Source organism: Curcuma longa, chromosome 4 (genome assembly GCF_044706935.1).
Source record: "Curcuma longa cultivar G26 ecotype Majalengka, Jawa Barat chromosome 4, ITB_CL_G26_1.1, whole genome shotgun sequence".
NCBI lineage: Eukaryota > Viridiplantae > Streptophyta > Magnoliopsida > Zingiberales > Zingiberaceae > Curcuma > Curcuma longa.
In genome coordinates, this window is record NC_133864.1 from 12,413,242 (window position 1) to 12,428,521 (window position 15,280).

At 34.5% G+C, this 15,280-nt stretch overlaps 3 protein-coding genes across 3 annotated transcripts; all 3 read left to right on the forward strand.

Moving 5' to 3' along the window:
* The first annotated feature begins 4,200 nt into the window (after window positions 1–4,200).
* On the forward strand, window positions 4,201–5,760 carry LOC141826757 (mitogen-activated protein kinase 12-like). Its single transcript, XM_074714054.1, is given in 2 exon segments — window positions 4,201–4,547; window positions 5,083–5,760. Coding segments are annotated over 2 exon segments (762 nt in total). The 5' UTR covers window positions 4,201–4,334; the 3' UTR covers window positions 5,632–5,760.
* A 51-nt stretch (window positions 5,761–5,811) lies between these two features.
* On the forward strand, window positions 5,812–9,791 carry LOC141826756 (mitogen-activated protein kinase 9-like). Its single transcript, XM_074714053.1, has 7 exons — window positions 5,812–5,955; window positions 6,790–6,945; window positions 7,062–7,199; window positions 7,297–7,370; window positions 8,299–8,400; window positions 8,544–8,790; window positions 9,368–9,791. Exons 1-7 carry the CDS (start codon window positions 5,854–5,856, stop codon window positions 9,449–9,451), a joined length of 903 nt encoding a protein of 300 aa, XP_074570154.1. The 5' UTR covers window positions 5,812–5,853; the 3' UTR covers window positions 9,452–9,791.
* Window positions 9,792–13,003: 3,212 nt separating this feature from the next.
* Window positions 13,004–13,791, forward strand: LOC141828101 (uncharacterized). The gene has a single exon (XM_074715467.1). It carries the CDS (start codon window positions 13,071–13,073, stop codon window positions 13,653–13,655), a length of 585 nt encoding a protein of 194 aa, XP_074571568.1. The 5' UTR covers window positions 13,004–13,070; the 3' UTR covers window positions 13,656–13,791.
* Window positions 13,792–15,280: the final 1,489 nt, after the last annotated feature.

Consider the following 15,280-nt stretch of genomic DNA (forward strand, 5'->3'; position numbering starts at 1 on the left):
CCTGTCAAGCACAAACTCCATCCGTCAAAAACTGATCTGATTACAGAGATAGATCCAGTAGCAGTTGATTGAGCATAAGTCAACATAAGACAATCCGATGGGAGTTGACTCATTCCTCAATATTAGACCGGATCAGTAATGAATGTTTAACAAAATCAAGCTCATAGTGATTTATTGAGAATTTATAAAAAGAAATTATTAGTTTTGATTTAAATAGATATATGGTTGGTAATAAACTGTAGACACTGTGGTCATGAGTTTGAATTATGAAAATAATTTCTTGAGCAAAAATCAAGATGATGCACCATTTTTCAATTATAGTAAGATGAATGCTTCATTTTAAATTAAAGTCAAATGGACGCCACATCTAACCTGAGCTAACTGAATTATCCTTACCTTACTCTTTTATAGTTGTTATAAACTGCATACTAGCTTCTACATGCTTTTTGAAATATTATTTTAATCAGATTATCACTGAGAGAAACAAAATCAAAATGATATGAAATCACCATTGTAGATTAAGCTAGCAATTAACTTCTACGTGTTATAGAAATTACATGCTAGCTTCTACATAGTCGATCGTGATAAGATAATATTCATTTAAAATGTAATAAGTATTACAGAGTCCTTATCATTTGTTTTACTGATTGAAATATTATTTTAATCAAGTCATCACTTAAAAAAGTAAAATCAAAATAATATAAAATCACAACTATAGAAATTAATAATAAGTTTATACAGTTGTAGAAGTTAGTTGTTAGTTTCTGCAGATTAATGATCAAATAATATAAAGATATTTTAAGTTTACATTAAATGAGATGCATATTTGATTAAATTGAAAATGAGACATCTATTTAACGGTTTTACAAATAATGAATGTATTTTTTTATTTTTACTCTAATTTCTTATAATATAGGGTAAGGTTGCATAACAAACTCAATAGAATTCCATTCTTTTTCGAAATTTTATATTGGCTACCTTTTACATAGTCCATATTAATACTAATGACTCTTCCGGTGCCCTTTACAAATATTAGAAAATTAAGGGATATTTGGCCAATAATAATTAATAAAGATTTAAAATACTTAGCAAAGAATGCTCTTTCCTGAAAATGATATTTTTGTACTCTATGATATAAAAACTAAAACATTATATCAGCCATTTATTATTTGTGGACAGTGAAGGAGGCACGTTCACTTATCGCTCTGGAAATATTAAATGTCATTATCAAATTTTAGTAAACTAAACTGGATTATAACGGGAAATAGTTTTAATATTTTTTGTTAATGACGTAATTATTTTTTACATTTTTAAATTACCGTGTTTGTGGACTTTAGTTTGTGTATGAATTGGGATGGCTTAGTGGTAGACGGAAAGGGTGGGTCCCGGCTCATGACACGGTCCACGTGAGCAGGTAACAAGCAGGTGCACGTTCGAAGGGGCCGGGTTATGTGGCAGATAATTTTCAAGAGAAAATTTCAATTCATTCAGCAATTCACATCATTTTTCAAAAATATTTATTTCGAAATCCTCTCAAAACTTTCACTTTCTTACAGTTTTATCATCTAAATTAAGTTATTTTAAATATAGTTTGATTCAAACCTTAGGGTGCAATAGCTGAACCAGCCATTAAGTTATCTTTCCTTAACTAAATGTTTTAAACTATCAAAGTGAAGAAAACTACTTTAACTTAATTAAAATTATTATAAATAAAATATTATTATAATAAAATATTTTTTTTAACTTATTTAAAATTGCTCAAACCTAATAATTATAATCATGGCTAATATAATATATAACTATTATGATTATAGATCTTTTTAATAATCTAAGTGTTTAAGTTCGCTTGACTAATCATGATGATAGATGACCTTTGATTTATTTACTAGATAAATTTAGAGCATAACTATGATCGAACTTAAGGTGAGGCTTAAGAAACCTTCGTCTTAAGTTCCACCATCTAGGAAGTCTAAAAAAAATTATAAGTTAGTTGTAGATTTAGATAATTTAATTATCCAAACATATAGAGAATCAAAAAACAAAAAAAGAGCTCCTTTTAAACTACAAGCTGTAAAAAATAAATTAATTTTTTTTTATAATGGTAGGTGTTGATAGATGATGAATCAGTGATATAATTTGCTTCCTTTGACAATTTATATCTCTTTTAATTGATCAATTGAGAATAGAGAGGTATATTTTTTTATTAATTATTCTACTTCATCTAACTAGAGATCTATTTTCTTTTAATTTTGATAAATATATATTTTTTCTTGTAAAACATATTTAATCTTGATGAGTGTTAATTATAGGATTTAGAGACTTTTTAATATGTTGTATTTGGTCATGTATATTTTATTTTTGGTATTTTTTATTGCTTAATTAATTAATTTGATCGTGTATATTTATTTTTCATCCTTAGGAAGAATTCATATTTAATTATATTTTATTATTTTAATATACTTCAATTTCTTCAATTGCTTTTTGTTATGCAAGTATACGTATCAGTTTATAACTGATATTTCTCTGAGTTAGATTTAAAGTATTTGAGTTAATTATTTATAAAAAAATTAATATTTTAATATATTTTTAATATTTTAAAAGATATAATTAGTATTCAAAGTGCAGTACATAATTCTTAAACATTTATCTAGCTCTCAGAAAAGAAAATAAAGAGAAGAATAATTAATTCAAAAGTGTGATAGGTGATATCATTTCCCTTATTTAAGGGACCCATTCTTTTAAATTTGTTTGAGATTCTAAAAAATATATCAATATAATCCTCACAGTAGCTAACCTCTATGATATTCATCCCATTTAAGAGAACTATTTTTAAGATAAAAAATATATCAGAGATAATAAAATAATTAAATACACAAATAATTTAATCTTATCTAAAAAGATGATGTGAATTGATAATCGAAGCTATTTATATAGTCCGAGTTGAGTTAACAAGTGAGCTCAAGAGAATGTGCTTCGAAGTCATGAGGTCATCTGAATTTAGTACAATTTGTACTCTGAATTTATATTTTTTAGTATTTTCTATGGATTCATTTGTGAGAGTCTCTATCCATATAAATTCATATTATTCATTATTATGATTTAATATAAATCAATCATAAAATTATAAAACTAATTAAATTTCTATTCATTTTACCCCTCTTTTCTATTTATATTTTTCCAACAAAAAGATTTGTTAAAAAATTACAGAAAGTATTGTATTTATTGGAAAGAATTGCTAAGAGGGAAAAAGAAACATAGGAGGAACGAGTCGACCACGTGCGTTTCCTTGGGATTCTTTCCTGTCAAAATTGGACGTATTCGCTTGTAGTAAACAATTATGTTTGGAGGTTTATTTTTATTGTAATATAAAATGAAATTCGTTATTCTAATGGATAGATTTTATGATTATAGATTTTATAATTATCTTTTTATAGAGGTAAATTAAGAAATTATAGTAATATCTACTCATAGTAGTCCAATCCTAAGGATTTGATGTTTATCGTTATTACACGTTACATAAGTCACTCAAATCTTGGAAAAAAATATTTCTCTATTTATTTCATTTTTAAGTAGGTCAAATAATTTTATTTTTTAAGTGATTACTCATTTAGAATTAATTAGGGGGGCATTTCTTTAGTTTGCGCCAAACTAATATATTAGTCGCTGTCAGATTTTATATTCCAGTCCCGGACAATGATTAAATTTTATTTTTATTAGGTTTTGGTCAATTTAATTTGTGATGTATCATTTCCAACGCCTACTAATCTTGACTGATAGATCTGATTCACTAAAATTTTTCATCAATCACATAAATAAAAAATGCTACAGTTAGTTTATTTTTTGCTTATTTATTAGATTTAGTTTTTTGAGCCGATGACTAAATTAATTTATCAGTAAATATCTAATTTATTGAGGAAGCCATCTCTGATTAATTGGGGAAGCGACGTACGGTTGCATTGTAGCCTCGGGATATTTCTGTAGTAGTAAGCGCTGAAATATAAATTTAGGCATGGAACTTTAATAATTAAAAATGTAAAAAAAGAGAGACTGGGATTTTTCCAGGGTGGAGAATGCATAAGGAAAAGTCTTCCTTCCATCCTCCGACCTCCGTTTCGGTGCTCCAAATCTGCATCCAAATCATTTAAACACAAATAAATATAAAGAGCAGTAGAGAAAGAGATAGAAAACTCGAGTTGAGTAGTAGCCAAATGTGCTGCGAGGGTTAGAGAGAGGGAGAGAGAGAGGGGTATAGTATTCAATGCCGCGATCGACGAGCCGTCCTGCTCTCTGATCTGCCGCATCCAAGTCCCAGACGCCGCTGACGCCGCCTTTATATGGGGGGAGGAGCAATTGTGGACGGTGTCCGTCGCTGGTTCCATCGCCGAACGCATAGATCCTCCTCCTCTGCCGCCTCTCCCCTGAAAGACGATCCGACCTTCGACGAGTCCGGTGAGGAGGGGGACGAAGATTTGGACCTCGTCGGCCTCCCGCGCATCCGTGTCCCCAAGCGCTTTAAGATGCCGCCGATCGAACAGCCCTACAAGAAGGTACCCTCGAGTTTCCTGGTTATTGACTGCGTTTTCTGCCCTTTGATCTCTTCATCGCTCCTAGATTGACACAGTCTACATCTTCATTTTTTTAATTGTGGCATCGTTTGCTCTTCCGCCTTTGTCCGCCCCTTTTTTAATTGGTAGGTAAGATCCGTGATTATATTTATAAGTCCTGTTGTTTTCAACAAAAATGAAACAATTTGGGGTTCCGATTGTTCGCATCGAAATTTGAGTTTCTGATCTTCTGGAGGAGGAGGACGGTCCTTTCTCGAAGTTCTTTTCTCTTGATTTTCAGCCTCCTACCAGGTTGGACATAAAGGTCGGTTTTCCGACCGAAGCCTTTGCTAAAAGGACGAGAAAGTTAAAATCCTAGCAGAGAGGTGACGATGGACCTAGTTCTTTGTCATCTTAATATCTGTTTGGGTGCCTTTATATAAGAATTCATTACTTAATGTGGATGATATTGTTTGACTTTAGATTCGTCCTGTAATTCCTTTATCTGATTTTCTGTATCTAATTATTAAACACACAGAGCATGCTTGACAATGAATTTTTCACGGAGTATGGCGAAGCTAGCCAATATCAGATACAGGAGGTTATTGGCAAGGGAAGTTATGGTGTGGTGGCCGCTGCTATTGACACTCACACAGGAGAGAGGGTTGCCATAAAGAAAATAAATGAGGTGTTTGAGCATGTTTCTGATGCTACTCGTATCCTCAGAGAGATTAAGTTGCTTCGATTGCTCCGGCATCCTGATATTGTTGAAATTAAGCACATAATGCTTCCTCCTTCTCGGAGAGTTTCTTTTATTTTATTCCTGTTCTTCTATCTCAGAGGCGGGTACTTTGAAAAAATGATTAATTCGTTCTGAATAGTTATTTTTTTTTAATCAGTGAATAGGAGTATTACTCTAGATCGGAATCATAGGAAAGTACTGCTTGATCATTTCTACCAATTTAAAGTCTCTATTATGATTCATTTTATGCAGAAATATCTTTATTTTTTTTTTTTTGATACCTTACCTTATATTATCTCCATTACTAATCTTTTGTGTACTTTTGTGTTCCTAATTGTCCACTGATTTTTGATTGATCTACGGCATGTTAATAAATACAAGACAGTAATGAAAACTCCATACAGTCGATCTTTTATACCCGCTTCAAGATATGATGACGAATCTCAATCTTGGGATAACCATTTTACACGGCTTATGTTTGTTAAAATGATTCTCCTGGTTTATGTTTGCCTTTTGCAGTACACACCAGCAATTGATATCTGGAGTATAGGCTGTATATTTGCTGAAATGCTAACCGGAAGGCCATTATTTCCGGGAAAGAATGTGGTTCATCAGTTGGATCTGATGACTGATTTTCTTGGAACACCTTCTGCTGAAACCATTGCTAGGGTTTGTACAATTTCTTTATGTATATTTCATTTGTGCTCTTGCCTATGAACATGCTCAGTTTATATTTCTACTTGAACAATACTCCAGATGGAAAAACTGTAGGATAAAATGAACTGGTTCTTTTCCTTGTTATTTTTATGATATTGGCCAATGTACCTTTCTGTTAGATTATGTTTCATGTAGGATGGCAGCGGTAATTGATGCTTGTAATCCATCTAATGTCCTTATGCAGATTCCAGTTTCTCCACATCTCATGTTTATTGTTTTGATCAAGAGAGTGAAGATCAATTATATATACTATTTGACTGTAATCTTCATTTTCAACCATCAAGTAGCACACTTGTCTTGTATTTTATGCTTACCATTAAAAATTAGTTTTGCATATTTAAGGTTCTTAATTGTATAAAATTATTTGTAATTGTTATGCTCCATCAATGGTAATGAAATTAAATAGCAATCTAATTCATCCAAAGTGATAATAACATATGAAATCAGTGTCCAGCTTCCTTGGTAAAATTTTTACAGGAAGAGTAGAACATTTCATCTTCCCTTTGGATTTCCTACAACAAAACTCTACATTGGATTCCTTTTCAACTATTGTCTTTGTTTTGGCCTTGGTTTGAAACAAAGAAGTAATGTAGTTGAAGAGATTTGAGCGAGATAGGATTTCATATTCACATAATTGTTTTTGACAATTTGAGTAAATAATGACAACTAGTTTTGGATCCCTGATATGTGCCTGCCTCAACTGCCTTTTTCCTTACATTTGTGTGCAAAATTTTGAACATATCTTGAGACTCTTGTATTTCAATTTTGTTCACTTTAATGTCATAGATTCGAAATGAAAAGGCAAGGAGATATCTTAGCAGCATGCGGAGAAAACAACCAGTTCCATTCTCGCAGAAGTTCCCAAATATAGATCCACTGGCACTTCGTTTACTAGAGCGTCTACTAGCATTTGATTCAAAAGATCGACCTAGTGCTGAAGAAGTAAGATTTGTTTCTTAATCTTAGCTTATTAACAATTGTAGGATTCAGATAAAATATGAAAGAAGCTGATTGACTATTTATTTATTTGGTTGATCATTATATTGGTTCATTTTCAGGCTTTAGCAGATCCATACTTCCGGGGTCTTGCAAATGTAGACAGGGAACCATCAACACAGCCGATCCCCAAACTCGAATTTGAATTTGAAAGGAAGAAATTGACAAAAGATGATGTAAGAGAACTAATCTACAGAGAGGTACGCCACCAAATGCTGATATATCTTTATTGTTTTTCTCTTGCTCAAAATTGCTCCATGCATAACATGTATTGGGTTTCCTTTTGGAAGCAAACAGATTTTGGAGTACCATCCCCTGATGCTACAGGAGTATCTTCAAGGTGGAGAACAGACTAGCTTCATGTACCCCAGGTGTGCTTTTAATTAGATTTTCCTTTAGGATTTTGTAGAACATGTTTTAACTAATGTTAAAGCTTTGCTTTTTGCACCTTTTACCCATTTAAGCTTTTATGAAATTTACCTTGTATGTTCATTAATCTGTAAATAATAATAGAATGTTTTGGACCATGCTAAAGTTAAAGTTAAATAACTAAAAGTGGCTATAAACTGACGGGCAACATCTTTCCTTTATATGAAGAGAAATATTATTGACTTGAGATCATAAAGAGAGAAGCATAATCTTGATATAGACAAAGACATTCAAGGTTTTCTTTTCATATGTTGATAAATGACACATAATATATGCTATAAAGCAATTAGCCATGTTTTTTTACTTTCTCCTTTGTTATGCACTGTCAACTTTGGCTCATACTGTAATCGAGTTTGTCATAAATATTTTTATTGTGGTTTGTTTCTAATATGTTTTAGTTTGCACCTAATTCCCTGTGGGATTTGGTTGAAAGTAAAAAAAAAAAAAAATAACTACAGTAGTGCTGCTAGTGAAAATGTTCTTCATATACTATTTTTCTCCACACTCAAATTTCTCTGCAATATTAAAAATTTTAGGATGTAATTAATCTCTTGGGCATGTATCTCTTCCTATATACGGCCTCTATTCAATAATCTTAGATTTTTTAAAGTAGGATTGTAGTTTTGTTACTCTTCATCTTTCAAACCCATATTCCATTTTGTGCTTAGTGAACAAAAATAACGAATTTGACAAAGATTCTTTCTTCTTTCTTATTCTTATCAAATAAGAACGTGTTGCCATTCAAAAAGCTATTACTAAATATCAAAGCTCTTCCTGAATTTTTGCTATATCATGGGGATGCTGTTTTATTGTTTTGTGAATTGCTTTGAGCTACTTGCATCTTACAATGTTTCAATATCTGAGGAACAGTGGAGTTGATCGTTTTAAACGCCAATTTGCACATCTTGAAGAGCATTATGGCAAGGGTGAAAGAAGTACTCCACTGCAGCGACAACATGCATCTTTGCCAAGGTAGTGTTCAAGTATAAACTGGTAATTTTAAGTTAGCGGTACATCTAATTCTATTGTCGTGATGTATGTATATTGATCAAACAAGTATCCAGATTTGACATAACTTCCATTTTGTATACGTGAATTTTGTTTTCTTGTGATAGGGAGAGGGTTTGTGCACCAAAAGTTGAAACTACTGATCAGAATAATGATTTTGAGAAGAGGACTGCAGAATCTGTTGCCAGAACCACCCTTCAAAGCCCTCCCAGATCACAACAAGTAGAATCAGACAAGACATCAGTCATGGAAAATGGTTTGAATAAACCAAATACAAGTGCCCGTAGCTTGCTGAAGAGTGCTAGTATTAGTGCATCCAAATGTGTAAATGTCGAAGAAAAATTGGATATAGAGGTAAGTGGCAATTTTCATCTGAGTTTTCCTAATTTGCAATCTTAAAATAGAGGAATTGTCATATTTAGATCTTGATTAAAAACATAAGAACTGATGATATATGTGGCTTAGTTTGTCAAGGCTACTATGCATTAGTATTATGGCAGGAATAATGGTTTTGACATCATATCAACTGGGTGATTCATGATTGCAAGTAAAATTGCTGCAGATTCACCTTGACCAGTGTATCGAATATGTCAAAGAATTTGTCTATGGATATATTGAAAATCAGCACATTTTTCGTGTTCTGGATTGAACAAAAGCAATAGTTAAATATCATGAGTAACCAACTAGGTTGGAGTGGAGGTAACTTGACTATTATGAATTTATTGTACTGGGTATATTGAAAATTAACAGGATCAGTTGGCCCTACTTCTTAAGTGAACTAAAACCGTTATATCAGCTCTGCTCCATTTTCTCTCACTGGGATAACAAATTTTGTTTTCTCCCCCAAGCATTCCATTTACAGGCTATTCAAAGGGGAAAATCTTCCAGATAAAAGAGCGCTGATACTGGATTTTTTTGGTTGATATTTCAGGAAGAGCCTATACCAGAACACACAGATGACTCCGTGGATGGGCCGTCGCATAAGGTCGGGCTAATCACCTTGAATACTGATTGAAAACACCAGTTGACAGAAGCCATCTTCTGCTAGTCAATTTGCATGCTCTGTTGTATCTTTTGGTGTCTGAAACTTGAAAAGATTCAGGTTTTAGACCAACCGCTAGTTATTTTATTAGATGTCTTCTAGGAGATTACAGCATTCACTACTTCCTCTGTTGTAACTGATAATTAGTCCGTATTAGTCATTGCTATGGCTTCAAGATCTTATTCAAAATAGCGACCCTCCTAATTGAATCAATAACAATATATACATCCTTGTATTTTGCCAGTGTAACAGTTTGGAAACACATTGTTGTCATGAAATAGAATTGTTTTTTCTTTAATTGTTTTCTGCTAAATGCCATTTTTCTTGTGTCGGATGTGTTACTGCTCTTTTTATGTTTCTCTTTTGATATGAACGTTCTTTAAGAGCGTCAAGCAACAGCCATTTGAATATGTAATGTACAATTAGTAGTGAAGGTGTTACTGATGCACATTGCATATCTTTAATACAAGGTAAACTCCCAGCTCGTGATGTAATACCATTTTTGTTGATGTGGAAATCCAATCTAATAGATATCTGCAGTGGCTCGTAGTTGTGAAGATGCATAAACGTAAAAGTATTTTTTACACTTGTTTACTGAAGCCAGATCAAGAACCTAGATGTAACATAATGAAACAGACACCAATTGGATGAAAAGAGGAATTATGCATTTCCACCAAATAGATGAAAATGGAGAGAGAAGGAAGGTGAAGAGGTTTTCTCCTCCACACTAATCATTTTTCTTTCCATCTTTCCTTGCTATTTTAGAAGGGGAAGTTTAACATAACGGTAAAGTTGTTGTCACGTGAATTTTGATCATGGATTTGAATTATGAAAATAAAGGTAAAACTATATACAATAGAGACAACACTATGTACAATAGACCTTTCCTTACTACTGCCCTTTCCCTATTCCCCTTCTTTAAGTAAAGATCATACAAGCTTTATCTCCTTCCCTTCTCTCCTACTCCCTTCCGGTCCTAATTCTTGCTGTAAACAAAAGCATAAGAAACACAAACAACAAAAAAATTTTACTAAAGGATTCTTCAAATCTTACTTTATTAAAAAAGGAAAAAAAAGTAGGGCATATGATAAAGTCAAAAGATTCCAACACCTTTGTCTTCTTTCTAGCATCTTCATTCCTTTGTTGCTAGTGTCATTGGCTGAGAAGGGCATCGACGCCATTGAATACATTTCTTACCTGACCAGCCTGTCTGTTACTACCACATTTTACCTGCTTCGTTCATTGTCGTCTAGCATTTCTACTCTCGATCTCGAAGATGGTTTGAAGAAAGATGTTTAATCTATTTCATAAATTTCACTCCATATTTTCTTGATATGAGAGATAGTACCATGGCAGGCAAATTGCAAGGGTGATAGTTGTTATTAGCATCCAAATTTAACTTAAAATTGTTCCTAGAGTGTGTAAGGCTTGCCTACCTAGCACAATAATATGCCAATACGATATCTTGATCTTTCCTTTCAAAGCTGAAGCTAATGATGGACCTTTCCCATGGAAATCTCCAGCGAGCCTCAGCCAAATCATTGAGGTAATGATAGACATTATTGAATATTTCATACTTGACCAATAGCCATCATGATCATGATTTTTCTTAAAAATAAGAGAATTACAGCAGGAATAGCTAGCTATCGTCGATCTGCTTAGGATACTACAAAAACATGAAGAACAAAACCCAGCCTGCTATCTCATGTTAGGACGCCGATAAGCTAAGAACTTCTGAAATCATAATTATTATTTTACTATCGTAATTCCTCGAACTGGATCGAGCAAAAAATGGAAAGGAAAAAAAAAATCTTAAGCATTAGGCTTAAAAGTTAGCTTCCACCAAATGAATCAGATTCAGAGAAGAGAAGTCCAAATCATTGTTAAGTGCCAAGGCTTCAAGTCGAAGAGAGGAAAAGCAGGCGGCATAAAAAAGACAAAGATATTACCACCAAAAGCACCATCTTTAATCAAAACTCAAGCAAAAACTGCAAGATAGTAAAAGGCAATATAAGAAGCACCACCACCGATTGAAGACTCGAATCCAAACATTCAAGGAGCTTCCTTTTTCGCCAGGTATCCTCGAATTCACTTGATGCAAGTGGGGAACCGAGTCAGCAGCATCAAGGGGAGGCAAGTCAGCTTATACGTCGTCCGCGACGGCGCCGACGACCGATCGGTTCCCGACCTGCACCAAGCGAACCCGAGAGTAGGGCGACGAAATCAGGGCAAGTAAAGCTAAGGAGGAGGGGGGTGGAATGCTACGGAGAGATGGAACTGAAGCGCCATTGATTTAATTGGGAGGTGGCTGGCGTGCGGAGGAGGAAGGATCGAGGTGGATTTAAGAAGCCGGGGGCGGCGCCGGGGAAAAAGTCGCCGCGACCCCACCCCCTCAATCGGCCTCACGCGGACATGTCACCTCTCACGTGCACATCGTGCGTTCTCCATTTGCCGGGCACAGTGAATTAATTTGGCCTAAGAAAAAAAAACCCGAAATTCTCGTCATTCGTTTCAAAATTTCCCGTTTGCTTGCTATTTACAGTCATTACGACACACGTGGCGAAGGCAATCTTTTAGACAAATGAAGTCATAAAAGGGCCAATCTTTTTGTCTGATCCTGATCGGCTGGTCAACTGGATAAGGGGTATCGTACATAGTTGACTTAATAACCCTTTCGACCAATCGGAGGCGCTCGATCAGATAAACTTCGATCGGTGGCTGAATCCATAAACTACTACATATTTTTAGTTCCAAAAATCAATCTTCGTATCTCTTTACGATGTGTTTTGTTCCTTATATTTATTTGATTTATTATTATACGATGACAAGTTGGCCTGGTTCGCCATTTTCCGTCATAATTAATTAATAAATACCTTTTATTCTAGAAGTTTGCAGCGCTCGCACCCCACGTGTCTCTCACGTGCGCACCTAACAAACCCCCATCTACACGCAAGCGCCCACCTAAATCGCGCAACCTTCGCTGCTATTTTTAAATATATTTTTATGGATAAAAAGTAATTGAACTGGAATTTACACTTAGAAACCGGCTCAATGACTAACTACGCCAAAATTAATTGCGATGTGGATTAGGAATCAACGAGGCTGCGTCAAGAAATGGTTAATCAACCATATTCTTGTCGATTAAGCAATTGGATTCGGTGAGAAGGGAAGGACTGGGGTCCGATTTTGTGAACTGCAACGTTGTTTTCGTTTTGTTGGAATTGAAACCCATGGAATGGTTAATTGCTCCCAAAGAAACGTATTCGCAATTTGTACTCCACAAGCCACAAACCGAGCCGCCGTAGCTCGTGGTGCGGCAACCGAGCCGAGCCGCGCCGTAGCTGGTGGTGCCGGACGCCAAATCCGGACTTCAAACGCGGTTCGCAACGGACACGTCCGCGCAATTGATTTTGAAGAAGTGCGACGGGGAAAAGAATGGCGTCCGTGACGGTGACGTTGCAGGTGGGGGCCCTCAGAAAATGCCTATATAAACACCCAACTCAACTCTTTCCGGCCTGCCCAAAACACCCTCGTTCTCAAACGTTCGATCGCTGTTCCCAAATTAAATCCAGAGCATACTCTCTCTCTTAGGATGGAGCGCTCCGGCGAGCTCAAGCGCAGCTTGGAGGTGGACGCCGACGAGACGGTGCCGACGGAGGTGAAGCGCCTGAGAGCCGACTTCCTCTTTGACATACTCGACGACGATGCTGGCGCCACCGGCGAGCAGGACCTTGCGTCTGTGATGAAGAGCTTCGAGGAGGAGATCTCCCTCCCGTCCCCTGATGATCTACCTTCCGTATCGCAGCTCTCGGAGGAGGGACTTGAGGTGGTGCAGCAGCAGCAGCAGCAGCCTGATCTAGGGTTCCTGTATGAGGCCTCCGACGATGAGCTCGGGCTCCCGCCGGCCGACGCGGCGTCCTCGGCGGATGAGAGCGGTGCCGCCGCGGAGGTCGGGGCCTCGGTGGATGCTGAGGTCGCCGGTTTCAGCCGGATCTGGGGGCTCGACGATGCGGTTGACGGTTACGATGGGTTCGGCCTCGGGATGCGGCCGGAGGAGCGGGCGTTTGAGGATGGACTATCGTTGGAAGGCGGACTGTTTGATTACCCTGATGAGATTTCTGGACCGTACGATCTGTATGATCTTACGTGGCGGACAGAGTCGCTCCCTGCCGTCTGATCCGCGGTCGCCCGCTTATCTTGTTAGTTTTATAATGGGGACGATTTGATGTGATTGTGAAAGTCTAATCCTTAAAAAAGTAAAAATTGGTAGAAAGGTGGAAGAGTAAAAACGTTGGGAATTTCCTTTTTTCGAATAGCTTTACGCGTTCAGATTCGCGACCACAATGCGCATTTGGTGGTGCTTTCGTCTGATCGCACGGGACGAACGGATAAGATTAGTTTAGCATTTTTTAATGGACCAGGTGCTAAATGCCGAACAGTGCTCGGGACACGTGACAGTGGGCCACGTCATCTGACAGTCTTGTGGTCCTGTCACATGCAGTGTCAGCTGCAGGGCAGGATGTCTAATTTAAAAAAAAAAAGTTTAGGGAGTAAAACTAAAATATATATATTTTTTAATTTTTTATAAGAGTATTATTCAAAATTATTTTTATTATTAATATTATTATAATAATTATAATCATAATTAATATATAATTTTATTTTATAAATTATTAAATAATTATAATTATATAATTATAATAATTATGATTTCGGCCGAAAAGTGGTCGGAATCCGACGAATTCGGTCGGAATTGGCCTCTCGGCACTGGCGGTCAATTCCGACCTAATCGCGGCCTATTTTGTAGATATTATAATATAATATTAATGAAAATGACAACACATGTGACGAAGGAAATTATTCAAATTCGGGATATGCTAATAATATTTATTTTGTAATTTATCAACGAATACATCTAGTTTATATATATATATATATATATATATATATATATATATAAAGAAAAAAATAAAAACATCTTAATTGTGAAAACAATATTTTTTATTTATTATTAAAATAATACTCATATAATAAAAATAATTTTATTTTTTTTATCATTGTAATATTTATGAGCATTAATTACTATAACATAGATATTTTATAATATCATCCATCGTGGATGCTCTAACATGATGTTATAACACTCCATTGATAATTCAAATAATTGAATACGTTCAATTAAAAGTGGATGGGCCAGCAAGGAGGCTAGTCCACCCCATGTGTATTTTTTAATTTTTTTTAATTATATTTATTAAAACGGTTAGTTTTAACAGCTATTTTAAAATTGAATAAAATTTTTAATATTTTTTTTAAAATAGTAAAATTATTATTTTAAAAGTAAAATTAATATTAAAAATAATAATAATTTTAATATTTTAAAATACTTTTAAAATATATTTATTTAATATAATATAATTTTAAGAGTGGATGATGAAACCCATAAATAATAAGTGTTAATGTTAAAATGAATATAGATAAAAAGATATGACCTATGTTTTTTTAATGAAATATAAGGTGTTATAATGAGAGTGGATTATAGAGAGATAATAATTATTATAATATAAATATTTCTATTTTGATTAATACTAATAATATTATATAATAACACTTATAATTCATAACTATTACTAACCCTTCAATTAATATTATAAATTATAATTATTACAACATAAATAATTTATTTTTAATTAATACTAATTAATATTATATTTTAACAATTACAGAATATACAATTGTATAATTTCACTAGCTATAAAATACTACAATATCATCATAAAATTATAAATAAATAAATAAACGCCC

Bases quoted from the DNA above. Each gene is read 5' to 3' on its own strand.
- LOC141828101 (XM_074715467.1), top strand. From the start codon at position 13,071: ATGGAGCGCTCCGGCGAGCTCAAGCGCAGCTTGGAGGTGGACGCCGAC.
- LOC141826756 (XM_074714053.1), top strand. From the start codon at position 5,854: ATGCTAACCGGAAGGCCATTATTTCCGGGAAAGAATGTGGTTCATCAG. The intron at 5,956-6,789 runs GTTTGTACAATT...TTAATGTCATAG, and splicing joins CTGCTGAAACCATTGCTAGG to ATTCGAAATGAAAAGGCAAG. The intron at 7,200-7,296 runs GTACGCCACCAA...GGAAGCAAACAG, and splicing joins GAGAACTAATCTACAGAGAG to ATTTTGGAGTACCATCCCCT.